The sequence below is a fragment of the Oncorhynchus keta genome, chromosome 2, assembly GCF_023373465.1.
Source record: "Oncorhynchus keta strain PuntledgeMale-10-30-2019 chromosome 2, Oket_V2, whole genome shotgun sequence".
NCBI lineage: Eukaryota > Metazoa > Chordata > Actinopteri > Salmoniformes > Salmonidae > Oncorhynchus > Oncorhynchus keta.
The window spans coordinates 74,806,999-74,833,582 of NC_068422.1; the positions used below are offsets into that span (position 1 = coordinate 74,806,999).

General features: G+C 42.4%; 1 protein-coding gene across 3 annotated transcripts; it reads left to right on the forward strand.

Moving 5' to 3' along the window:
• The first annotated feature begins 8,682 nt into the window (after nt 1-8,682).
• On the forward strand, nt 8,683-25,236 carry pkp3b (plakophilin 3b). Of its 3 annotated transcripts, none has more exons than XM_052483390.1 (14): nt 8,683-8,817; nt 10,210-10,387; nt 13,271-13,359; nt 13,786-14,462; nt 14,606-14,729; nt 14,966-15,170; nt 20,714-20,888; nt 20,990-21,107; nt 21,508-21,672; nt 21,828-22,010; nt 22,156-22,309; nt 22,467-22,662; nt 22,779-22,866; nt 24,520-25,236. In XM_052483390.1, the coding sequence occupies exons 1-14, from the start codon at nt 8,812-8,814 to the stop codon at nt 24,559-24,561; spliced, it is 2,400 nt and encodes a 799-aa protein (XP_052339350.1). In that variant the 5' UTR covers nt 8,683-8,811; the 3' UTR covers nt 24,562-25,236. The 3 variants fall into 3 exon arrangements, with proteins under 3 accessions (XP_052339350.1, XP_052339361.1, XP_052339341.1); XM_052483401.1 differs by lacking the exon at nt 8,683-8,817 and adding an exon at nt 9,769-9,979; XM_052483381.1 differs by lacking the exon at nt 8,683-8,817 and having other exon boundaries at nt 9,986-10,387.
• The last annotated feature ends 1,348 nt before the right edge of the window (nt 25,237-26,584 follow it).

The following is a 26,584-nucleotide window of genomic DNA, read 5'->3' on the forward strand; positions in this document are numbered from 1 at the left end:
CATCCTGAGCACAAGCACACAGTCATGCCTGATTTATAGACCCCTCTGCTATCTGTCCCTCATGGTAAAATGTGGCTTTGGCAATCATGATCTTAACACCAAGCAGATTAATCATTCAAACATCTGATCTAAAATATGAAAACCAATTAATTTGTGTGACAAAATAAGCCAAGTAGCCGATTACTGCCAGGCAGAAAGTAAATCAGCAATACACTGAGAAAACCGAGTTTTGTATTCTAGAGAACTAAATGTATTGATGAAGCAAGCAGAAAGATGTAATGCTCATCCAACCATGCCAACATCACCCAGTGCTGTGCTATCTCTACGATATGTGAGACTAACATCTGGTATAACTGCTGTTTCATGCTTTGGTTAGTACACTCAGAAATACACAGGGGAGTGTGAGAATGTAGTGGCTAGCAGCCCATTCCCCACCGGCCTGTCAAACACTAACCCTGGGTTTATCTGCATGAGCTCCTACTGGGGCTCCAAAAAAAATCCCCCAGTGTTTCTAGGGGGTCGAAAGCCTTCACTTCTTATTTTTCATAACCTGGTTCAGTTGCTATTTAAAACTCATAAGAATGGTTTTGGTGTTGTTCAACCTGTCTTGAATCAGTAGACTCAGAGAGGCTAGATTACTGTTTCTCTATGATGAGCTATGAAATCCAAGAACTCAACTGAGTTGTTATTGTCTAATTTCAGAACATCCTGTGGTTTAATTGTCTAAGGCAGAGTGGACTGTTCAATTACTTTCCCTGGGTTTCTATCATTCTGAGATGTGAGTTATTTCTCAGCCTTGTCCTCCCAGACCCCAACCTGGTCTCTCTGGATTAGTCATGTTGTGATTTAGGGAACACAGCTATAAGACAATAACATACAGTGCCTACAGAAAGTATTCACACCCATTTTTTCCCCCACATTTTATTGTGTTACAAGGTGGAATTCAAATGTAATTAATTTTCATTTTTTGTCAACGATCTACAAAAAAATAGTTTGCCATGTTAAAGTGGAAAAGAAATTTGTAAAGAATATTTAAAAAATAAAACACTAATATATCATCATTATATAAGTATTCAACCCCCTGAGTCAATACAGTATAGAATCAGAGTAAATATATATATATATGTTCCTCACCCATCTACACACAATACTCCATAAAGACAAAGTGAAAATAAGTTTTTAGACATGTTTGCAAATGTATTGAAAATTAAATACAGAAATATCTCATTTACGTAACGATTCACACCCCTGAGTCAATACTTTGTAGAAGCAGCTTTGGCGAGTCTTTCTAGGTAAGTCTCCAAGAGCTGTGCACGTATCCAAGAGCTGTGCACACCTGGATTGTACAATATTTGCACATTATTATTATTTTAATTCTTCAAGCTCTGTCAAGTTGGTTGTTGATCATTGCTAGACAGCTATTTTCAAAGTCATGCTGTAGATTTTCAAGTCAGTTTAAGTCAAAACTGTAACAAGGCCACTCAGGAATGCCATCTTGGTAAGCAGCTCCAGTGTATATTTGGCCTTGTGTTTTAGGTTATTGTCCTGCTGAAAGGTTTTGTCTCCCAATGTGTGTTGGCACGTAGACTGAACCAGGTTTTCCTCTAGGATTTTTCCTGTGCTCAGCTCCATTCAGTTTTTTTTAATCCTGGAAAAACTCCCCAGTCCTTAACGATTACAAGCATACCCATAACACGATGCAGCCACCACTATGCTTGAAAATATGGATGGTATTGGATTTGTATTCAGGACAAAAAGTGAATAGCTTTGCCACATTCTTTGCAGTATTACTTTAGTGTCTTGTTGCAAACAGGATGCATGTTTTGGAATATTTTTTCCACTCCGAGTGGGATACTTCTTTCCACTCTGTAATTTAGATTAGCATTGTGGAGTAACTACAATGTTATTGATCCATCCTCAGTGTTCTCCTAACACAGCCATTCAACTCTATAGCTGTTTTAAAGTAACCATTGGCCACATGGTGAAATCCATGAGCAACTGAGTTAGGAAGGATGCCTGTATCTTTGTAGTGACTAAGTGTATTGATACAGCAACCAAAGTATAATTAATAACTTGTTCAAAGGGATATTCAGTAACTTTACCATGGACAAAGGGATGGATATTCAGTAACTTTACCATGGACAAAGGGATGGATATTCAGTAACTTTACCATGGACAAAGGGATGGATATTCAGTAACTTTACCATGGACAAAGGGATGGATATTCAGTAACTTTACCATGGACAAAGGGATGGATATTCAGTAACTTTACCATGGACAAAGGAATGGATATTCAGTAACTTTACCATGGACAAAGGGATGGATATTCAGTAACTTTACCATGGACAAAGGGATGGATATTCAGTAACTTTACCATGGACAAAGGGATGGATATTCAGTAACTTTACCATGGACAAAGGGATGGATATTCAGTAACTTTACCATGGACAAAGGGATGGATATTCAGTAACTTTACCATGGACAAAGGGATGGATATTCAGTAACTTTACCATGGACAAAGGGATGGATATTCAGTAACTTTACCATGGACAAAGGGATGGATATTCAGTAACTTTACATGGACAAAGGGATGGACAAAGGGATGGATATTCAGTAACTTTACCATGGACAAAGGGATGGATATTCAGTAACTTTACCATGGACAAAGGGATGGATATTCAGTAACTTTACCATGGACAAAGGGATGGATATTCAGTAACTTTACCATGGACAAAGGGATGGATATTCAGTAACTTTACCATGGACAAAGGGATGGATATTCAGTAACTTTACCATGGACAAAGGGATGGATATTCAGTAACTTTACCATGGACAAAGGGATGGATATTCAGTAACTTTACCATGGACAAAGGGATGGATATTCAGTAACTTTACCATGGACAAAGGGATGGATATTCAGTAACTTTACCATGGACAAAGGGATGGATATTCAGTAACTTTACCATGGACAAAGGGATGGATATTCAATGTCTGCCCTACTTTGCGAGGCATTGGAAAACATCCCTGGTCTTTGTGGTTGAATATGTGTTTGAAATTCACTGCTCGTCTGAGGGACCTTACAGATAATTGTATGTGTGGGGTACAAAGATGAGGTAGTCATTAAAAAATAATGTTAAACACTAATATTGCACACTGAGTGAGACCATGAAATTTATTTTGTGACTTGTTAAGCACATTTTTACTCCGTAACTTATTTAGGCTTGCCGTTACTGTAAAGGCCGTTGTCGGTGGAAGAAGGTGAGGACCAATGCGCAGCGTGGTACGTGGTCATCTTTTTAATAAAGTAAACTGAATAACAAAACAACCAGAACAGTTCTGTCTGGTGTAGACACACAAAGACTAAAAACAACCACCCACCAAACACAATGGAAAACAGGCTACCTAAATATGGTTCTCAATCAGGGACAACGATTGACAGCTGCCTCTGATTCAGAACCATACGAGGCCAAATGCAGAAATAGAAAATCATAGAAAAACGAACATAGACAACCAACCCAACTCACGCCCTGACCATACTAAAACAAAAGACAAAACAAAGGAACTAACTATACTCCCGATCTGGCGCTCGAGGTCGCCAGCCTGCTTATTGTGAGTGCCTGATCAGACTCACCTGGACTCCATCACCTTCCTGAATACCTTCCCTATAACTGTCACTCACTTTGGTTCTTTCCCCAGGTGTTATTGTTTATGTTCCTGTGTTTCATGTCTGTATACTACTCGTGTTTCTTGTATTGTTCCATGTTTGTTTATTTATGAAATATTCACTCCCTGTACTTGCTTCCCGACTCCTAGTGTACATGTTACACTGTGTAACACTTTTTTTGTATAATCCATCTTTTCCATCTGAAGAATCTCTACAGATGGTCATACTATCAACAAATTATCTGTTGGTAAGCAACTGCTTGCTAAGAATGCAGTCAGGGTTTGGTTTAGGTTTATAATAAAGGTCAAAGTTAAGGTTAGGAGATAGTTAGTTAGCTGAACATTTTACTGATTAACTATCCAAATAAAGTGTCACCACAGCCTGTAATGAGTAGCCATGGATTCTGAACAGACTCCCAAAGTGATGTCACTGTTTCCGAGTAAGGAAAGGCACATGTGATGACCTCACTAATACTTGTTTTTGTTCTCACTCAAAACTATGCAATTTGGGACTGAAATCAGTTTAGCTTGTGTCCTAATGAAACACAGTGGAAACAAATGATTGGACTTTTTCAAACAAATGCTTTGAATGTATTCATACATACAAAAATGCAAACAGCAATATAAATGTATCTTATCCAATGGGCTGCTTTTCAATCACAATAATGATTTTCAAAAATGTCTTTAATTTCAGTAAGATTTCAGGCCAATGGTGAGTTTGAAGGTACGGTGTGTTCGTCTGAACTAGCTTGTAGACATATATCTGGAGACATCCGGAAGAGAAAACAAGAGCTGCTTTTCAGGTTGAATGCCCCTCCAACTGATAAAGTTATTGTCAAGACCTCAGTGTGTGTGTGTACCTGCAACCACCCTCAACCTGAGTCAGCTAGCTGCCGATGATCATGACAGGTCTTGACAAGTTCGGTCGTCCAATGGGAATCATTGACAGCAATCTGTTCCTGAGAAAGACTTCATGACACACAGTGCCACCCATAGAATCACATTATGAATTATAGGGTCTCTATGGTGCCACCTTCCTGCATCACCTTGACAGACCTTGGCATGGTCCCTACATTACATAATCAATGACAGCAGCATGTTCACGAGAGAACGTTAATATGTTCCGCATTGCGTCCAACAACAACATTGACGAATACGCTGATTCGGTGAGCGAGTTCATTAGAAAGTGCATTGACTATCTCGTACCCATAGCAACGATTAAAACATTCCCAAACCAGAAACCGTGGATTGATGGCAGCATTCGCGTGAAACTGAAAGCACAAACCACTGCTTTTAACCAGGGCAAGGTGACTGGAAACATAACTGAATACAAACAGTGTAGCTATTCCCTCCGCAAGGCAATCAAACAAGCTAAGCGTCAGTATATAGAGACAAAGTAGAATCGCAATTCAACGGCTCAGACACAAGAGGCAGGGTCTAGAGTCAATCACAGATTAGAAAAAGAAAACCAGCCCGTCGCGGACCAGGATGTCTTGCTCCCAGACAGACTAAATAACTTTTTTGCCCACTTTGAGGTCAATACAGTGCCACTAACGTGGTCCACAACCAAAACCTGCAGACTCTCCTTCACTGCAGCTGACGTGAGTAAAACATTTAAACGTGTTAACCCTCGCAAGGCTGCAGGCCCAGACGGCATCCCCAGCCGCGTCCTCAGAGCATGCGCAGACCAGCTGGCTGGTGTGTTTACGGACCTATTCAATCAATCCTTATCCCAGTCTGCTGTTCCCACATGTTTCAAGAGGGCCACCATTGTCCCCATTCCCAAGAAAGCTAAGGTAACTGAGCTAAACGACTACCGCCCCGTAGCACTCACTTCCGTCATCATGAAGTGCTTTGAGAGACTAGTCATGGATCATATCACCTCCACCCTACCCGACACCCTAGACCCACTCCAATTTGCTTACCGCCCAAATAGGTCCACAGACGACGCAATCACAACCACACTGCACACTGCCCTAACCCATCTGGACAAGAGGAATACATATGTGAGAATGCTGTTCATTGACTACAGGTCAGCATTTAACACCATAGTACCCTCCAAACTCGTCATCAAGCTCGAGACCCTGGGTCTCGACCCCGCCCTGTGCAACTGGGTACTGGACTTCCTGACGGGCCGCCCCCAGGTGGTGAGGGTAGGTAACAACATCTCCACCCCGCTGATCCTCAACACTGGGGCCCCACAAGGGTGCGTTTTGAGCCCTCTCCTGTACTCCCTGTTCACCCACGACTGCGTGGCCATGTACGCCTCCAACTCAATCATCAAGTTTGCGAACGAACTTCAGTGGTAGGCTTGATTACCAACAACGACGAGATGGCCTACAGGGAGGAGGTGAGGCCCCTCGGAGTGTGGTGTCAGGCCCTCCAGAGGGTAGTGAGGTCTGCACAACGCATCACCGGGGGCAAACTACCTGCCCTCCAGGACACCTACACCACCCAATGTTAAACAGCCACCACTAACATTGAGTGGCTGCTGCCAACACACTGACTCAACTCCAGCCACATTAATAATGGAAATTGATGGAAATTGATGTAAAAATATATCACTAGCCACTTTAAACAATGCTACTTAATATAATGTTTACATATCCTACATTACTCATCTCATATGTATATGTATATACTGTACTCTATATCATCTACTGCATCTTTATGTAATACATGTACAGTGCCTTGCGAAAGTATTCGGCCCCCTTGAACTTTGCGACCTTTTGCCACATTTCAGGCTTCAAACATAAAGATATAAAACTGTATTTTTGTGTGAAGAATCAACAACAAGTGGGACACAATCATGAAGTGGAATGACATTTATTGGATATCTCAAACTTTCTTAACAAATCAAAAACTGAAAAATTGGGCGTGCAAAATTATTCAGCCCTCTTAAGTTAAAACTTTGTAGTGCCACCTTTTGCTGCGATTACAGATGTAAGTCGCTTGGGGTATGTCTCTATCAGTTTTGCACATCGAGAGACTGAAATTTTTTCCCATTCCTCCTTGCAAAACAGCTCGAGCTCAGTGAGGTTGGATGGAGAGCATTTGTGAACAGCAGTTTTCAGTTCTTTCCACAGATTCTCGATTGGATTCAGGTCTGGACTTTGACTTGGCCATTCTAACACCTGGATATGTTTATTTTTGAACCATTCCATTGTAGATGTTTGCTTTATGTTTTGGATCATTGTTTTGTTGGAAGACAAATCTCCGTCCCAGTCTCAGGTCTTTTGCAGACTCCATCAGGTTTTCTTCCAGAATGGTCCTGTATTTGGCTCCATCCATCTTCCCATCAATTTTAACCATCTTCCCTGTCCCTGCTGAAGAAAAGCAGGCCCAAACCATGATGCTGCCACCACCATGTTTGACAGTGGGGATGTTGTGTTCAGGGTGATGAGCTGTGTTGCTTTTACGCCAAACATAACGTTTTGCATTGTTGCCAAAAAGTTCAATGTTGGTTTCATCTGACCAGAGCACCTTCTTCCACATGTTTGGTGTGTCTCCCAGGTGGCTTGTGGTAAACTTTAAACGACACTTTTTATGGATATCTTTAAGAAATTGCTTTCTTCTTGCCACTCTTCCATAAAGGCCAGATTTGTGCAATATACGACTGATTGTTGTCCTATGGACAGAGTCTCCCACCTCAGCTGTAGATCTCTGCAGTTCATCCAGAGTGATCATGGGCCTCTTGGCTGCATCTCTGATCAGTCTTCTCCTTGTATGAGCTGAAAGTTTAGAGGGACGGCCAGGTCTTAGATTTGCAGTGGTCTGATACTCCTTCCATTTCAATATTATCGCTTGCACAGTGCTCCTTGGGATGTTTAAAGCTTGGGAAATCTTTTTGTATCCAAATCCGGCTTTAAACTTCTTCACAACAGTATCTCGGACCTGCCTGGTGTGTTCCTTGTTCTTCATGATGCTCTCTGCGCTTTTAACGGACCTCTGAGACTATCACAGTGCAGGTGCATTTATACGGAGACTTGATTACACACAGGTGGATTGCATTTATCATCATTAGTCATTTAGGTCAACATTGGATCATTCAGAGATCCTCACTGAACTTCTGGAGAGAGTTTGCTGCACTGAAAGTAAAGGGGCTGAATAATTTTGCACGCCCAATTTTTCAGTTTTTGATTTGTTAAAAAAGTTTGAAATATCCAATAAATGTCGTTCCACTTCATGATTGTGTGCCACTTGTTGTTGATTCTTCACAAAAAAAATACAGTTTTATATCTTTATGTTTGAAGCCTGAAATGTGGCAAAATGTCGCAAAGTTCAAGGGGGCCGAATACTTTCGCAAGGCACTGTATCAATAGCCACTTCAAACTATGCCACTTTTATGTTTACATACCCTACATTACTCATCTCATATGTATATACTGTACTCGATACCATCTACTGCATCTTGCCTATGCCGTTTTGCACCATCACTCATTCATATATCTTTATGTACATATTCTTTATCCCTTTACACTTGTGTGTATAAGGTAGTAGTTTTGGAATTGTTAGGTTAGATTACTCGTTGGTTATTACTGCATTGTCGGAACTAGAAGCACAAGCATTTCGCTAAACTTGCATTAACATCTGCTAACCATGTGTATGTGACAAATAACATTTGATTTAATGACATACAGTACAGACTATGCTAAGGTCAACCAAAGTGTTCAACACTTTTACCCCTTTGGTCCAACCCTCTGATGTCACCACACACTCATACAAAATCTTCACCAAACAGAACCAGTACACTGACATCAAACCCATTGATATCACCACAACAATTTTGGGCCCTGACAGTTAGGGATTCATTTTGACACATTCAGGTAAAATATGTTCTCACATCTTCACTTCTAACCTAGCCTATCCTTTTTGACTCAACTTTCTCTCTGTCTTTATCACTCTCCCATACTCCCATCTTCATCTACGTTGGGCCAGGGTGTGGAGTATTAGGGAAGGGTTAAGTCAGGGGTGAGCCCTCAGAGCCCGGCACTCCTTAGTCTAAAACCACCGCCTCCCTAAAAGAGCAGAGATTTCAGGAAAAGAGAACAGACGGACTAGAGCTAACTGAAGAGGACAGAAAGAAGGAATACTGAAAGAATACAGAAAATATTTTAAACACTCTGGCAAAGGATAATAAAACCTTTTATGATGGTGAGTCACTTAATCTGACTATGTTGGGGTGATTGGATTATCTGATGGGATAATGATACATGTAAACCTTTTGAGTATCCTATTGTATCTTGCACCACGCAGTACCATGTACAGCGCCTACATTAGGTACCTAAAACTGGGCATGAGTTAAAGATGCCAACAATGTTGGTTCAAAAGGAGATGACATGGTCTCAAATGGGGCGGCAGGTAGTGGTTAGAGCGTTGGAATAGTAACCGAAAGGTTGCAAGATCAAATCCTCGAGCTGACAAAGTAAAAATCTCATTCTGCCCCTGAACAAGGCAGTTAACCCACTGTTCCTAGGCCGTCATTGAAAATAACTGACTTGCCTAGTTAAATATAGATACCATTTTTTGAAATGATGTCCTGTCTTTTCATAGCTAATTAATAGGCTAAATAACAACTTAGAATAATTTCACATCAATTCAGTAGTGAGGGAAAAACAAGATAATAAAGTATGCTGCCTGCCTTGGTTTAAAGCTAGAATCGGTCACCGGGTCTGTGTTGTGGTAAAAGATCGAGGGATGGGCCTGGAGAAATGTAACCACTCTCAAATTCATAGACAAGTGCTATGGATGCAACGACTGACCATACACGATCTCAAAATTACAGTTTTAAACACGTTTTGAGGCTATACAGTGTTTGTTTCCAGATTTATTTTGCATGTTACATACAATAAATTAAAATATGATTGAAATAGTTTTCCTTCCAAACATTTTTCATTATGTTAGTCAAAATGCAGCTTCTCTGTGTTGAAATTGTGTGGGTGTACCCCAACAACAGAATGTTGTGGGCATATACCGGTCATTAAAAATCATGCCAGCAGAACGCTGATTAGCAAGCATTGAGATAGCCTACAACTTTGAGGTGGGGTTTTTGAAGTGTTTTATGCTTTGGCCACACGCACGAGTATATACGAGAATAGAATGAGTCAACAACATATGAGTTAACAAAATATGAACTTTTACAAATTCGATTTTCACTGGAACAGTTGCTTTAATTTATGACCAAACATGTATGTTGCAACTAAGGATTCCAGCTTTAATTGAAACATTCTCCAGGTGGCCAATGTGAGACTGCGTCACATCAAATAACTCCTCCTAGCGTTTGGCTCGAGGAGGCAAGCATCAGCTCAGAGAGAAGGTTGTCACTGACGGGAAAGAAGTGCAGCAGGGTGGTCTGCATTCCTTTGGGAATTATAGGAGTTGAATGCACGAGTCTGCCACTTTATTTATATGAGCTTGGCGTCATTTACACATCATAACGTATAGGGACTATATCTGATTGTCAATTTTAAAGGATTGTTTCAATTTGCGGTTATCGCAATGAGTGCGACCGTTGCATCAGAGAGCTGCTTTCTGTCCGCCCTACAGCCCAACACCGCGGTCACCACTTATGCAGTCCCGTCCGATGTGCAGTTGGGACCGAGGGGTTCCATAATGGACGAGGTGGAAAGGGCTAAGAGGGTTCAACAACAAGTCCATCTGCGCCTCGCCGAAAAGAGGTCTTCATCCCTCACACGGCTGAACGGCTCGAACTGCATTTCCCCAGGTGGGCAACTTATTATACATTTTAGCCTGTGTCCTATTTTAGAAATGTGAGGCATTTGTTTTTCAACAAACGAATTACCGGCTGTGTGTAGACCAGACCAAATACTCATTAAATATTTCAATTACACCCTTAGGGAAGATGGCTCAACCGTACTCTTTCAACATAAGTCCAGTCCAAATTTACTATGATCCGCTTTCCCTTGATGTACAAAACATGGAAAAGGTCATTTTATCATTGGTAGCCTAAAGACTTGTCAATATTGATAGATTATTATTGTATTGTAATCAGTGAAACTTGTCCTTGTATTGGCAGACTGGTCTTGCTGGTACCAGATGGGGTTAAGCGTTTATAGTGTGGTGTGAGTAGTCATATTAAGGTACAGCGGTTTCCCCTAAGACCACCTCCCCATCTAGGCTATATTACTCTCTCCTACATGCCATAAAAATGCAGGCCTGCAGGTATTTCATAACATGCAAGGTAACACATCTGAGTGATCTGACAGATGGTTCTCACATCTGCAGTCATGGTGTCTACAGATGCTACGCCAAACCAGTAAAGCGTTCAATCTGTCTTGCCAGATGCCAAACTTTCACAGTAATTCTGTGTGGAAAAAGTTATTTATACACAGATGCTTTTACACAGAAGATGTGATATTCTGAAAAATCTGAACATTTAGTCACAGCCAGGAATTATCACTGCATGTGGCAATGAACCATATTATGTGAGTGACAGATTCCTTTTCATGGATTTGTCATTTGCGTCTAGCTTTAGATTTTAGCAGAAGTTTGATGCCTATACAGTATGAACAAGTAACAGTCACACGGCTCATAAGTGACAGAAGATAAACTCAGCTAATTATCGAAGAAAAGGTTAGTATTTAGTCTCTGAGCTTTTGATCCTTGTGCTGACTGATTTAACACTTAAGGGTTTAAAGATTATTTCATGCCCAATACTAATAGAAGGACAATTTAGCTCGATTCCTCAACATGGTTACAGTTGGAGAATGTTTATTTTTTTAACACTAGAATGATATCATTAGGTAGCTAGTTTACTAGGCAATGTTTTGAGCATGTCCATTTCGGATAGTTGACACCTTATGACATAATTTTTTACAGGATTGGGGAGGAAAATTATGCACAATACAGTATAATATGATAAAGTATAATGGTATTCTTGAACTGCTAGTCATGGTGGTTATTGATAACATAAAGCTCAGATAAAAAAATAAAAAATGGGACCCTCTGATGTATGGAACATTCCTGTCAATCCATTCAGCTCTTCAGAATGGGTTATCAGTAGCACCAAGCTGCTCAACTCATGTTCTATTTTGGACAGGTTTGAGTGGGTTGGGTTGGATATTGTGGTCAGATGGCGTCTCAGAAAGAACTACGTGAAAACAACACATAAATCAGTCAGCTGCCTGTGTTTTGCAATGACAAGGCAAACAACTTGAGTTGGGAAAACTATACTGTTAATTATAGTGCTGTTACAAACTGTAATTAAGATGGGTATTTTGATTGAAAACATACAGTGACAGTGGGCCTATTTCACTCAGCAGTGAAGTACTTCCCAACAATTGATCATAATTGTGTGTGTGTGTGTGTGTGTGTGTGTGTGTGTGTGTGTGTGTGTGTGTGTGTGTGTGTGTGTGTGTGTGTGTGTGTGTGTGTGTGTGTGTGTGTGTGTGTGTGTAAAACTCACAATTGAGGGGATATTGGGAATTTAATGTATAGTTTATTTGACAAAAGCTTATGTTATCGCAACTCTAATTCAAACTCAACAGGGGGCTATAAATAATACAGGTTCCCAGGTCTCAAATGACTTACAACACCATATTATCACATTGTTGCCATGGTTATACAGGCAAAACATACAGTATTTGTATACACAGTAAGAAAAGTAGATTTTTATGACCTAATGTTCAGACCTAAAAGGTAGAGTAACACTTGACCTGCAAAGTAGTGGACAGAGCTCAGCTCTCACACAGTGCAGAGACAACTTTGTGAATGCAGGGAATTAGTTTAACAAACCTCCCCTTTGTTTATTTAAAAAAATATATATCTATTAAAGTTAATGAGTTAAGATATACATAAAAGGTCCAGTATTAATATCAGATTGAAGTGAGCGTCTGTCGTCAGCGTAAATCAATGTTTTTGTAGCCGTTTCCTGTGAGTAAGTAGACTCTCTTTTGACCAGAATTGTCCTGTTCAGTGTCAACCCTCAGGCATGGAATCCTCCCACACAGTTCAGTTGGCCTCTCTCAACCCCTGCTAGGTCACTCTGCAAGGAGTCAGCCTCACTGGGACATATCCACTCAGTTAACCCTCACTATACCATATTAGTTAAGCTATAGTGTCAGCATTACTTTCTAGTGGTCTTTATGTGTTTAGCTGGTCCAGCATGAAATGCCAGGGTCTGTTTTAATGCACTCTCTCACAAAACGAAGAATCTCCCAAAGGTATACTACCTTGCTTGCTTAGTCCAACATTATCCTGTCCTCAATGTTTCGATATCTCGGTACAGTGCAGCTCCAGTTTTAGGCTAATCCCCTCTAAAACATGAGGTATTGTGCAATATCTCCCTGGGTGTGTGTTTACATTTCTACATGTTTGCTGCTTGTCTTGGTGTACAGCTGAGGCTGATATTGTTGTTGTTTTTTATGCACAAACATAGTAACCATGAGTCCAAATAGCAAAGCAAGTGGCAAGAAGCTAATCAGAGTCATCATTTGTTACACTTTTTTAGTAACAAGAACAAGTGCTTTGCAGGACAGGTTATAGCTTCATTAATATGTAATTAGACTAATTGTGAAATTGTAATCTCAGGAGAAAGTTGTGGTTGCATTCTCTGTCTAAGACAAAGTCTTTCTCTATCCACATGTAGACCATGGTGGCACAATGAGATATAACACGTACAACCCCGGATTCAGCTCTAAGTCAATGGTGTATAACACAGGGAGTAGGACCATGAAGGTGAGTACTGTCGGACTTCATTTTATTTGTGTGTGTTTATTTTTGCCTTCATGATAATCCCTAATCTAAAAGCCCCAAAGTCCTGCTTTTCTAGCTGATTGCCATGCCACCTTTGTCCCTTATCTAAACCAGGAGAGATATGCGTTAAAAAAAGAAACTCCACAGTCCTACCACAGTGACACACTTCACAGCTGCACCCTCAAAGCACATACATGCAGTATTTCACAGGATCCTACCATAACTATGTTTAGATGAGTCACAGGAAAACAAAAATCTCTGTACAGGATTCTACTGCCCAAAGAGTCTAAAAACATCTTACCCATGACCTCATTTTTAGACTATACAGTTTGGCCAATGTTTGCTTTTTGGGGATTATTGTAGTGTAGATAGTTAAGTGTAACAGTGTCCTCTCTGTATGGCCTCTAGATGCCCCCGGTATCCCAGCAGTACTTGGGAGGTAGGTACTCATCTCTCTCAGCGGTGGAGTTAGGACCCAGATACAGAATCAGCCAGCCTCCAGTCAACACTGGCTACCTCCACCATGACGACATCCAGCTGGGTGGCTACCAGACCAGCCGGACGAGGACCACCAGGTCCAGATCAGTTTGTCAGGCTGACCAAGAGGCAGTGGTCCAGGGTGTGGGAGGCCTGCTCACCCTGCGCCACCAGCAGCAAAACCCAGTGGCCAGCTGGGTGGCCCGTGATGGCATGGCCACAGAGTTACACTCCTACCATGGTGGAGGTATACCTGCCCCAGCAACGATGAGGCGCACACTCAGTGGAACCCTGGCGGGGGGTGGTAGCGGTGGGTGGAGAGAGGCGGAGCTAGTTTACCAGCACTCCTACAAAGGCCCCGCCCACCGTACCATTAGTCGCATCAACAACAGACAACAGCAGCAGCAACATCTGAGCTCAGCGTCGGGGCTGCAGCAGTGGCAGCAGGTGTCTGGCGGGGGCGGTGGCAGTGTGTACGGAGGCTGGGGGCAGTACCAGAACTCCCTGCCCCGACCGGCCTCCTTGAACAGCATGAAGAGTATGGGGAAAGGCATGGACGTGCCTGATGGGGGCAGGGATTCAGCTGACAGCAATGAGAAACTCGGAGGGTGAGAGAAGCATGGACTGTTAAAATCTCCTGGAATATCAAACGAACAAACTTAGCCCTAGGTACATTCTGTTCTTCTTACATAACTGTTATAGGCTTCAGATTAACCTCACTCTCCTTTGTCTTCCTGGTGTTTGTGGACAGAATGCACAGTTTAGACATGCCCACCGCGGTCAACTACCTCTCCATGTCCGACACAGCCATGCAGGTGCTGGGAGCAGCCTACATCCAGCACCAATGTTACCATAGCAGTGATGCCAAGAACCAGGTAACAGATCCTTCTCAATAAAAATAGCCATATACAGTAACATACTTCATTGCTCAAAATAGAATTTACAGCCCTACTGTTTAAACTAAACTGAGTTCTCTGTGCTCTTATCAAAAATGCCATTGTAATATAGAATTTGTTGTCTTGTTATGGCTTAGTAAGTCAGCCTGATAGTCATATAGACTAGTCAGTCATCCACCTGTCTGTCTCCCCCTGACCCGCCCTGTCGACAACAGGTGCTCCGGCTGAAGGGTGTCCCAGCCCTGGTGCAGCTCTTCAGCAGTGACAGCCAGGAGGTCCAGCGCTACGCTACAGGCGCTACACGCAACCTCATCTATGAGAACATGGACAACAAGGCGGCCCTCATTGAGGCTGGGGGAGTAGCCAAGCTCATCAGTGTCCTGAAAGAACCAGATGAGGAGCTTCGCAAGAACATCACTGGTAAGATCATCTATATACTTTAACAATCAGCTTGGATCTCAAACCAAGTTACAATTTTAAAGTTCAAGGAAATACTGTCAATATGAGAGCAACAAAAGCAAAATAGTCAACGTGACATGAGGTGAGCAGAAGAAACATACAGTATATTGTCACCAATCAGAGATTCAAGTAATCACTTTCTTTCAATTAGAGTCCAACATAAAGTTAATAAAGTTCAAATCCCAAATAGAATCCCAACCAAAATAATATATTTTTAGTAGTGATGGGCACCGATATGGAAAATCTATATATCAATGACATTTGCTTTTTTTCTAACCGATATCAATATTATATCATTTTATGAATAACATAGCTACTGTGTGAATGTTATATTTTCTGTTTACTTCTACGGCTTTGAGAAGTACAGACAACTGCTTGCTGTGTGAATGTTCTAGGGGCCTAACCTACCCAACCACTTTGGATACAATGAAAAGCCAGTTGATGCCCCATCAACAGGCAGTTACGTTGTGCTTGCAGAAATAGTCATGTATGGTTTTTTTTATTTTTACATAATTGTGTAAGGTAACAGCAATCATAATTCAATTTGATATCAATATAGGTTTTTCAATATTGTTGCCCACCACAAATGTTTAGGCTATAGATTTTTTTATCATTCACGTGCTGAAGATTCTGTCAAATATAACCGAGCCTAATTGTAGTCTGTAGAGATGGAATCTGTCTGTACACAGGTTGAGCATGTGGACCGGTAGTAACTATGTAATAGAGGCTCCCTTTGTAAATGGGTCAAGCTGGGAATGAAGAATGCCCTGTAACCTGAGGACACTCAAATCCCTCAGCCCATTGAAAGCGGCAGCCTAATTTCACAGCAGTCTCTTGTGCTTTGTTCATGCTTGGCTGCCTCCTCCTCTGAGTAATAGTCCTTGAGATTCCTGGACCCTGTATGTATTTGAACCCTCCCCTGTGTCAACTGCATGAGAGAGAGAGAGAGAGAGAGAGAGAGAGAGAGAGAGAGAGAGAGAGAGAGAGAGAGAGAGAGAGAGAGAGAGAGAGAGAGAGAGAGAGAGAGAGAGAGAGAGAGAGAGAGAGAGAGAGAGAGAGAGAGAGAGAGAGAGAGAGAGAGAGAGAGAGAGAGAGAGAGAGAGAGAGAGAGAGAGAGAGAGAGAGAGAGAGAGAGAGAGAGAGAGAGAGAGAGAGAGAGAGAGAGAGAGAGAGAGAGAGAGAGAGAGAGAGAGAGAGAGAGAGAGAGAGAGAGAGAGAGAGAGAGAGAGAGAGAGAGAGAGAGAGAGAGAGAGAGAGAGAGAGAGAGAGAGAGAGAGAGAGAGAGAGAGAGAGAGAGAGAGAGAGAGAGAGAGAGATTATGATAAATGTACAAGAGTGCTCTGATCAGTTGATTGAGGGTATATGGAGCCACTGACCTTTCATTGGCTAATACGATAACGGAGTAGCTGTGGATCCGACTTCTCTGGACCCCACTTCCCGACAGCTAAAGGTCCGAAGCTTCTGCGAATGTGCGGAATTCTCTACTTTACGCACAGTCTCTGCTCCACTGTTAGGCTGCCCAGAGAACAAAGTAGTCTGGGGAATCAATGTCTGCAACATCACATAATTCTAGTATTCTACATAACAGAACTGAATATAATAGCATAGTATAACGTTACTGTAAGACAAAAAATAATAAAACATTTCATATGAGATTTTAGGATGATTGTGCAAATGGTTGGATTTTTCTCTGATGTGGCCAAAACTCAGCAATGCGCACCACTAGGCAAAATATGTGCTTTGATAAAAACTAAACACAGGTTAGTGCTACAGTTTGTTAACACCATCTACTAAAATTTTTGCTCACTGTACATAATTGAAAACAACACTGTAGGCTCGCTTCTTCACTGTTTAGCTCAAGAAGATCTACAGTTGAAGTCGGAAGTTTAAATACACTTAGGTTGGAGTCATTAAAACATATTTTTCAACCACTCCACAAATTTCTTGTTAACAAACTATAGTTTTGGCATCTACTTTGTGCATGACACAGTATTGACAGTATTTTTTTTCCAACAATTGTTTACAGACAGATTATTTCACTTATAATTCGCTGTATCACAATTCCAGTGGGTCAGAAGTTTACATACACTAAGTTGACAGTGCCTTTAAACAGCTTGGAAAATTCCAGAAAATTATGTCATGGTTTAGAAGCATCTGATAGGCTAATTGACATCATCTGAGTAAATTGGAGGTGTACCTGTGTATGTATTTCAAGGCCTACCTTCAAACTCAGTGCTTCTTTGCTTGACATCATGGGAAAATCAAAAGAAATCTGCCAAGACCTCAGAAAAACAATTGTAGACCTCCATAAGTCTGTTTCATCCTTGGGAGCAATTTCCAAACGCCTGAAGGTACCACATTTGGGACCTCGCAGCCGTCATACCGCTCAGGAGGGAGACGCGTTCTGTCTCCTAGAGATGAACGTACTTTGGTGCGAAAAGTGCAAATCAATCCCAGAACAACAGCAAAGTGTTATGAGGAGCAGCACAGGGGAACCCAAGAGCAGACTTAGACTAGGAAACAGAGATGAATGAACCAAGGTATTTATTGTAACACAGGGACATATGGAGTGCAGGTCCGGGGAAGCTTGGATGAGTTGTAGAAAACCAGATGTGGAGGCTGAGGTTGGAGAGTGATGGGTTGGGACTGGGTAAACCGGTCCGGAGGGGAATCCAAGGGAGTGGTGGTGTGGTGAGTCCAGAACAGGGTAGCAGGGTGGTGAGATGTGGAACAGGAGACAGGAGCCAGAGTCAGGGCGGCAAAACTGCAGTGAGAAGATAAACATCGTCAAGCAGGGAAACAGGTACAGCAGGGAAACAGGATATTGAATAATAATAAAGGCTAGAAGCATAAAGTGACTGAGCAGAGATTACGATCTGACAGAGTGGGAGTCTTGATAATGGAAGGAGTTGCAGCTGATAGGGATCTGATCTGACTCCAGCACACTTGTCTCCAACCACAGAATCACACACAAACAGAAAGGGAGGGGGAGAGAGAGAGTGTACTGGGGGAATGGCTGCAGGTCAACCTGAAGACCACTAGGGGGTGTGGCATGAGCAGATGTGACAGTACCCCCCCCCTCCTGGCGGAGGCACGAAGAACAGACCGGTCCCTCCTCCAGGTGCAATGACAACAGCTCCTGTGGTCCTGGACTGAGTTACCGTTAGATGGAGGAAGGCCAGTGATGAAGTCCTGAGCTATGTGTGACCAGGGGCGGCTGGGTATGGGAAGAGGTCGAAGCCGACTGGATGTAGGTTTGATGGAGGTTTTGTTTCCGGGCACAGACCGAGCAGGCTGAGATTCCCGAGCATCTCTCACGATGGTGGGCCACCAAAATCACTGTCACGTCTGCTCCCGCTCATCCCTCGGCTGCCCCGCAATACTGTCATCATTTACACACACCTGCCTTCCCTCGTCATGCGCATCAGTGATATTGGACTCACCTGGACTCACTCATCATCTGTTTATTACCTCCCCTATATTTATCAGTTTCCCTGCTCTGTTCCCTGCTGATGCATTGATTGTTTTTGTCTTTGTTTTGTATGCTGACGCTGTTCCTGTCTCGTTCCATGTCCGTTCTATATTAAATGTTTGACTCCCCGTACCTGCTTTGTCTCTCCAGCGTCATTCCATGTGACACAAAGGACCTTGTGAAGATGCTGGAGGAAACAGGTACAAAAGTATCTATATCCACAGTAAAACGAGTCCTATATCGACATAACCTGAAAGGCCGTACTGCAAGGAAGAAGCCACTGCTCCAAAACCACTATAGAAAAGCCAGACTATGGGTTTGCAACTGCACATGGGGACAAAGATCATACTTTTTGGAGAAATGGCCTCTGGTCTGATGAAACAAAAATAGAACTGTTTGGTCATAATGACCATCATTATGTTTGGAGGAAAAAGGGGAGGCTTGGAAGCCGAAGAACACCATCCCAACCGTGAAACACCGGGGTGTCAGCATCATTTTGTGGGGGTGCTTTGCTGCAGGAGGGACTGGTGCCCTTCACAAAATAGATGGCATCATGACAAAGGAAAATTATGTGGATATATTGAAGCAACATCTCAAGACATCTGTCAGTAAGTTAAAGCTTGGTCGCAAATGGGTCTTCCAAATGGACAATGACCCCAAGCATACTTCCAAAGTTGTGGGAAAATGCCTTAAGGACAACAAAGTGGCCATCACAAGGCCCTGACCTCACTCCTATAGAAATCTTTGGGCAGAACTGAAAAAGTGTGTGCGAGCAAGGAGGCCTACAAACCTGACTCAGTTACACCATCTCTGTCAGGAGGAATGGGCCAAAATCCACCCAACTTATTGTGGGAAGCTTGTGGAAGGCTACCCGAAACATTTGACCGAAGTTAAACAATTTAAAGGCAATGCTACCAAATAGTAATTGAGTGTATGAAAACTTCTGACCTACTGGGAATGTGATGATAGAAATAAAAGCTGAAATAAATCATTCTCTCTACTATTATTCTGACATTTCATTTTCTTAAAATAAAGTGGTGATCCTCACTGACCTAAAACATCGCATTTTACTAGGATTACATGTCAGGAATTGTGAAAAACTGAGTTTAAATGTATTTGGCTACGGTGTATGTAAACTTCTGACTTCAGCTGTCTATGCATATTCCCATGAATTGGATTGAGATCAAATGGTTGGCATGCAGACGCTGCATGGCATTTCGCCTGTGAACTTCACCTGTAAAATAATTATAATTCACGACTGACAGTGAGAAATGTGAAGGGAGGGTGACCACAACCTGGTGAGTAGAGGTAAAGAAACACACAAGCAGAACGTGATGGGATCTTCAGCGCTGGGGAAAAAGGATCCAGGGGGATGGGGTGGAGTTACCTACGGATCCGCAGCCTCGGCCATTAGATTAACCAGTGTGTGGGGGCGATAGATGTGTCACTTATGCTCTGTAAATACTTTCCCTGAAATTCTTATCATACTGTGACAGTTAATGTATTATAGACATAATATTTCCCATTACAGATCCGTAGAAGGTCCAAAAGGCTTCTTAACAGCTTCTACCCCCAAGCCATGAGAATCCTGAACAGCTAATCAAATGACTACCCGGACTATTTGCATTGCCCCCCCGCCCCACTTCAGTTTATTTGAGTAAATACTGTCCAAAAACGTTTTTTTCTTAAAACTGCATTGTTGGTTAAGGGCTTCCAAGTAAGCATTTCACTGTAAGGTCTACCTACACCTGTTGTATTCGGCGCATGTGACAAAATAACAATTGATTTGATATTAATACATCAGATATTATTCATTGGCCACATTGAAAATAGAAAATTGGATTCCCAGCGTTTACTTTGGAATCATATGACATGAATCCCACTGTGATAATAGTGATTATTTAGACCTATTGAAGTTCAATCATTTGGATGTCAGGTAATCAGCACACACTCTATCCTGGTCATAGAGGCTGTTTTGTGTATCCGACAGAGTGGTTCAATAAACCCTCTCTCTCCTCTGTCTGTCCTGCAGGTATTCTGTGGAACATGTCCTCTAAGGACAGTCTGAAGGAGAAGTTGGCCAGAGAGACATTGAGTGAGCTCACAGAGAGGGTGCTGGTGCCCCTGTGCAGTGGTGGAGATTCAGAGCTGATCCGTCAGAGTCCATCTGAGGCAGACATCTTCTACAACACCACAGGCTGCCTGAGGTAGCTATACCTATCTGCCTACATGTTGTATACATACACACTGTACAAGGACTGATACATGTACTGTATACAACTTCTCTGTACTCTCTTCCTCTGTTCAGGAACCTGAGCTCAGTGAATGAGAGGACGAGGCAGCAGATGAGAGACATGCGAGGGCTGGTGGACTCGCTGGTGGCCTACATCCAGAACTCCCTTCAGGATGAGAAAGCAGAGGACAAAGTACGCCTCAACTTTTCTACTTATGTCACATTATTGTGTGTTTCTTTCACAACTTGATTATTTTTCTGGGCATGTTCTTTCAGGTAAACCCTTTCCCCTGATTTAATATCTCATTTGATTTGATCTCATATACTACAGTCTTCAGCAACTCATGGGTTCAGCTGGAGTATAGTGAGAGCCAATCATTTTATATGTACAGTTCGTCATTAGTGTTACTGTTTGTATTATCTACCAGACAGCCAGACTGGTCATGCTGTGGCCTATCTGCTGTATGTAATGCAGGCTGCTTTGAGAGACACAATGGCCACCTATGTTTCCATCTCACCCTCTCCTCACCCCTTCTCTCACTCTCTCTTTCTCTCTCTTCCCCCCCTCCCTCAATCTTTGTCTGTGCCTGCAGGGTGTAGAGAATGCAGTGTGTGTCCTGAGGAACCTGTCTTATCAGCTGTACAGTGAGATCCCTCCCTCAACCCTACTGCGACTGGAGGGGCCTACGCGGGCCAGAGCCACTACTGAGACTGAGTCCATTGGCTGTTTCACCCCACAGAGCAAGAAGGCAAAGGAGGTAGGTGTCATTTACCCAAGGCAAACCCAAAGGAAATATCAAATTACAGCTAAACTTCAAGACACTGAAACATTATACAGTATGTCGTCATCCTGATGGACATGGGACCATGATCTGTTTTTTCTGTAATTAATCTATTCCCCTGATCTCTATAGCGACAGAACCAGGAACTGTCCACCTTCTCAGAGGTGGCTAAGCAGCCAAAGGGGGCGGAGTGGCTGTGGCACCCCCAGGTGGTGGGGCTGTATAACCGCGTGCTTCAGCACTATGAGACCAACACGGCAACACGAGAGGCTGCAGCAGGGGCCCTGCAGAACATCACAGCCGGAGAGACCAGGGTAAGTCCCACCCCTCCTCTCCCCCACTGGCTGACCTAGCCATCACTTCACCATGACAGGCTACGTATGCTTCATTCACATTTACAGTTCAACTGAAAATGTACTCAACACTAGTGTTGAATTCCCCTTCCTCCTTGCGTATCAGTGGGCGTCAGTGCTGAGTTGGGTGGCTTTAGAGCAGGAGCGGATGCTGCCTGTGGTCCTGGACCTCCTGCAGACACAAAGTGACCAGGAGATGCGTTCCCTCACTGGCCTCCTGAGGAACCTGTCCCGACACAGCAGAAACAAGGACGACATGGGTGAGACTCAACCCCCAGTACCCCACACTGTTCATTTCTACCTCTGTCTCTCCTGCCCACAACCTTGTATCCATCCATTCCATTCATATTAATCACAGTAATTCCCCTTATAAGGAGACTTTAAAGAATGGCTACTTCTCTCCCTTCTGACTTCTAGCTACGAAGGTAGTGAACATTCTGGTGACCAAGCTCCCCAGTGATGGCCACCAGAAGGAACCATCCAGTGAAGTGGTGGTCAACATATGTGGGACCCTCAATAACCTGGTTGCAGGCAGCTCACTAGCAGCGAGAGACATCGCCTTCTTTGATGGACTCCCCAAACTTGTTGCAATTAAGTCTTCCCACGACAACAGGTTAGTGAATCTTGTCTCTCAGTGTTCTTGGTTTTGTTATTCATTGTGTCTGCTTTTTATTTCCAATTTCCTGTCTGGCTCCTGTTGTGTTTGACTGTGTTTTTCTCCTACTATAGCTCAGGGAAGCTGAAGGCTGCCAAGGCTGCTTCCACAGTACTCTTCAACATGTTCCAGTACAACAAGCTGCATAAAGATTATAAACAGGTGAGGCTAACACCATTTAACATAGACATTGTGATAGATGGGCTTGGAGAGCAGGAAACGGGGGGGTCGTTTGGCCTCTTCCATTGTGCATGGCCTTCTAACCTCTTGTCTTGGTCCAGATGGTTCTTTATTTTCTTTATGGCCTCTAACGGTTAGTCTAACTCTTTTTTTTAATCAGTTCTAAGAATTCTCCCCTCCCCCTCCCCTGGATCGACTGATATCCCCCATAATTCTTTGGCACAGCAAATGTAAATATTTTCACTAAAGCTGTTAGTTATTACATTTTCATGGAAGTGAATTTTTCTTGTGGCCCTTAGGAATCCTTATTCTGTGCAGGTACTACAGTTATCAGTTCAAGTTTATACAATCTAGTTATCTGTTACCGGTTATATATTTAGACTATCGTTTATGTCATGGTTTTCTTTGCTTGAGTTGTTTTGGTGTTTATTGAACAGGACCAGTAAAACACCTTGGTTTGGTGGTTGGCAACTGGACAGTCCTCTTCTTTGTGCTATAGTGCTACTTGAGTTTGTAGTGCAGTGTCTTGTGTTTCCTTGGATGGTCAGTTAAATGGTATGTTTGGAATCTGGCAGTGGAATGCTGGGAGCAGCCATTGATGGTCTCTTGCAAGATAACGGCTGTCTGTTTTTTTCTCTGTGCTAAATATCAATCTTCAGTTGACACTTGTAAACACTGTCCCTTCTATGTGCCCTCTTCACACTGTAGAATATTTAGGCCTGTTTACTAGGGCCGGAACGATACCAGAATTGTGAAAAATTGTCATAAGACTGTTCTCTCTACCTCACGACAAGTGGTACAAGAGCTTCTGGGACCAAAAGGCTCCTGAACATCTTCTACCCCCAAACCATAAGATTGCTGAACAGTTAATATAATGGCTACCCGGACTATTTACATTGACACCTTTATTTAAAAAAAAAAACTATTGCACTACCTACATCAGTGAAGGCTGCTGAGGGGGGAGGATGGCTCATTATAATGGCTGAAATTGATCCAATGGAATGGTATCAACCATATGGAAACCACGTTTGATGTGTTTGACACCATTCTATTGACTCCATTCCAGCCATTATTAATAGCCGTCCTCCCCTCAGCAGCCTCCACTGGCCTGCATGTACCTCTGCACATTGACTTTGTACTGATACTCCTTATGTTATTTTATGGTGTTACTGTTTTCCTTTTTTTTTTTTTTGCAATCATTTTTTTTGCAATCATTTTTTTTGCAATCATTTTTAACTGCATTGTTGGGAAAGGGCTCGTAGGTAAACATTTCACTGTAAATACCTGTTGTATTCGGGCATGTGACAAATAACATTTGATTAGATTTTTTGATTTGATACTTTTTAGTATGGTGGCAAGAAAACAAAAAAGTGGATTTAACTTCTTTAGCCCTAATGTTGGAAACAAACATCAGGATGTTGTCATCCAGTCACATGCATTGATTTTCCAAGCTACAGCACAACACTATTTACATACAGCAGGTTTTTAAAGGAGCAAAGAGTTTGATCTGCTTCGTGTTTTCATTTTTGCCATGGAACAAAATATTGTGATACTGGTATCGTCCTGGGCCTACTATTTACCCTTTCTAAAAACAGACTGCTCTATCTAAGTGGCCTTCTCCCTTGTGTTTTACAGAAAGGGTTCACGAGGTGTGACTTCACCGACACGGCCATTTAGAGCAGACTGCTTGGCCCTTTTACTGGATCCATATTCTGGACCTGCTGGTAGAGCCAGCAGGAGGACCCCCACAATGAACCTGACACATCTGGTCTCAAATGGATGCATTGATGGAACCTGAAGAATTCTGAGGAATGTATTTACCGAATGTATTTAAGGACGGAGGAGAAGCAGCTTTTCTTTACTCAATATTTTTTTGATTTTATCACATTTTATTGGTCTTTCAAAATGGACTGCTTTACCAGCTTAATATTTGTATTGCCATGAGAGTGTTTTGGATGACTGAGGAATCTTCATTTTAGGACGGTGTGTGTGCGTGTGCATGCCTGTGTGCATGCATGTGTGTGAATGTTTGGACTTAGTGGACTCGTCCTGTAAAAGGCATTGGATGCCTCTTTTCATCTCTGGTACCATATGGGCTCAACCTGCCATTCCTACAGACATACTGTGTATACAATCCTCTATATTGTTAGTTCTACTGTACATGGCTGCTTCACTGAAAGACAAGATACAGGATGGGTGCCCTCAAACTCCCATTTGAACTAATAATCACCAGAGCAATTTAAACAGACCCTGCTTTTAATCACCCCAGTCTCCACTTTATGGTAATACAATGCTTTCCTGTGCTTATTTTCACCCCAAATAACTAACAATAAACAGCATCTGACATGACCAGACAGTTGTCCCCAGTGTGTCCTTTAAGAACGAAAATAAACTTCTCATTATCTTACCCCTCCCTCACAGATCTGTGCTACATTGTTTGGGCAGCAGGTAGCCTAGTGGTTAGAGTGTTGGGCCAGAAAGGTTGCTCGATCAAATCCCTGAGCTGACAAGGTAAAAATCTGTCATTCTTCCCCTGATCAAGGCAGTTAACGCACTGTTCCTAGGCTGTCGTTATAAATAAGAATTTGTTCTTGACTTGCCTAGTTAAATAAAAAAATAACATAATAATAATGGTTACTAATCGTAAACGTTCCCTGCCTCTGAAATTCACTCTCCCTTGTGTCATTTATGACTAAGAAACAATTTGTAATAATGACACCTAAATAAAGTGCTGAATATGGAAACAGACTTTACAGTACTACCCAGTATGACCTCTGACACATTGATGTATGTCTGAGTGAAGCATAGACGAGTTGGAGGTGTCTGATACAGGGAGTTAACCCAACTCTGAGACCACTGCACACACAGGTCATTACTTCTCTGCATTATTCATCTACGTGGGCTAGCTCAGGCTGTGTTAGGTTACAGTATGTGAGGTGTTATGTTACAGTATGTGAGTTGAATTGCTTCTCATAAGTAATAGTTTAATTTAAATGATTTGGCATGATACATGATTGCATTCTAAAGATACAATCCAATTCAAGGGAACTTCTGTTTTCACTTTTTTACTTGGTCATTTGAATTACATGCACATAGTACGGAGTTTCCTCTGAAGCATTTGGGCTCCCTGTACTCTGCCTTCTCTTGTGGGAGGAATTGTTCTCATTGGCAGCAGGCCAAACAGGGCGTGTTTAAGTTTACAGATACTGTTCCTCAGTCTGGCAGCACACTATGAGGTATGAACTGTGGTGAGAGGGTAAGGTTCTCCGGGAAGTCATGGGAAATGGTGGGGGAGTAAAAGGACCAGATGAAGAGCAAAGACAGGCTATAACAACCCTCTTTATAAAGGGAATGGAGAAAGCCTTGGAATGCAGACAGTAGGATCTGGCTTGGTTTTTATCTCCTGAGATCAGAGTCAGCAGAGGGAGACCAGAGAGAGTCAGCAGAGAGGGGGCTTAGAGAGTTTTAGTGAGAAACAAAAGTTAAGAATAGAGAAAGGAAGATTGTGATGAACTGTTCAACCATGAGTTAAGTCTGATATGTCCACACAAACATGACGTTTTTAAAATAAGAACAAAAGTATTTTATATGCTGTGTTACGTTAGTATTTCTGCAACCTCACGGAATGCATTCCAGATATGAAGTGAACCCACTAAGAGGATTTATGTTATTGGAACACTGAGAATATTTTTGGTTTAAC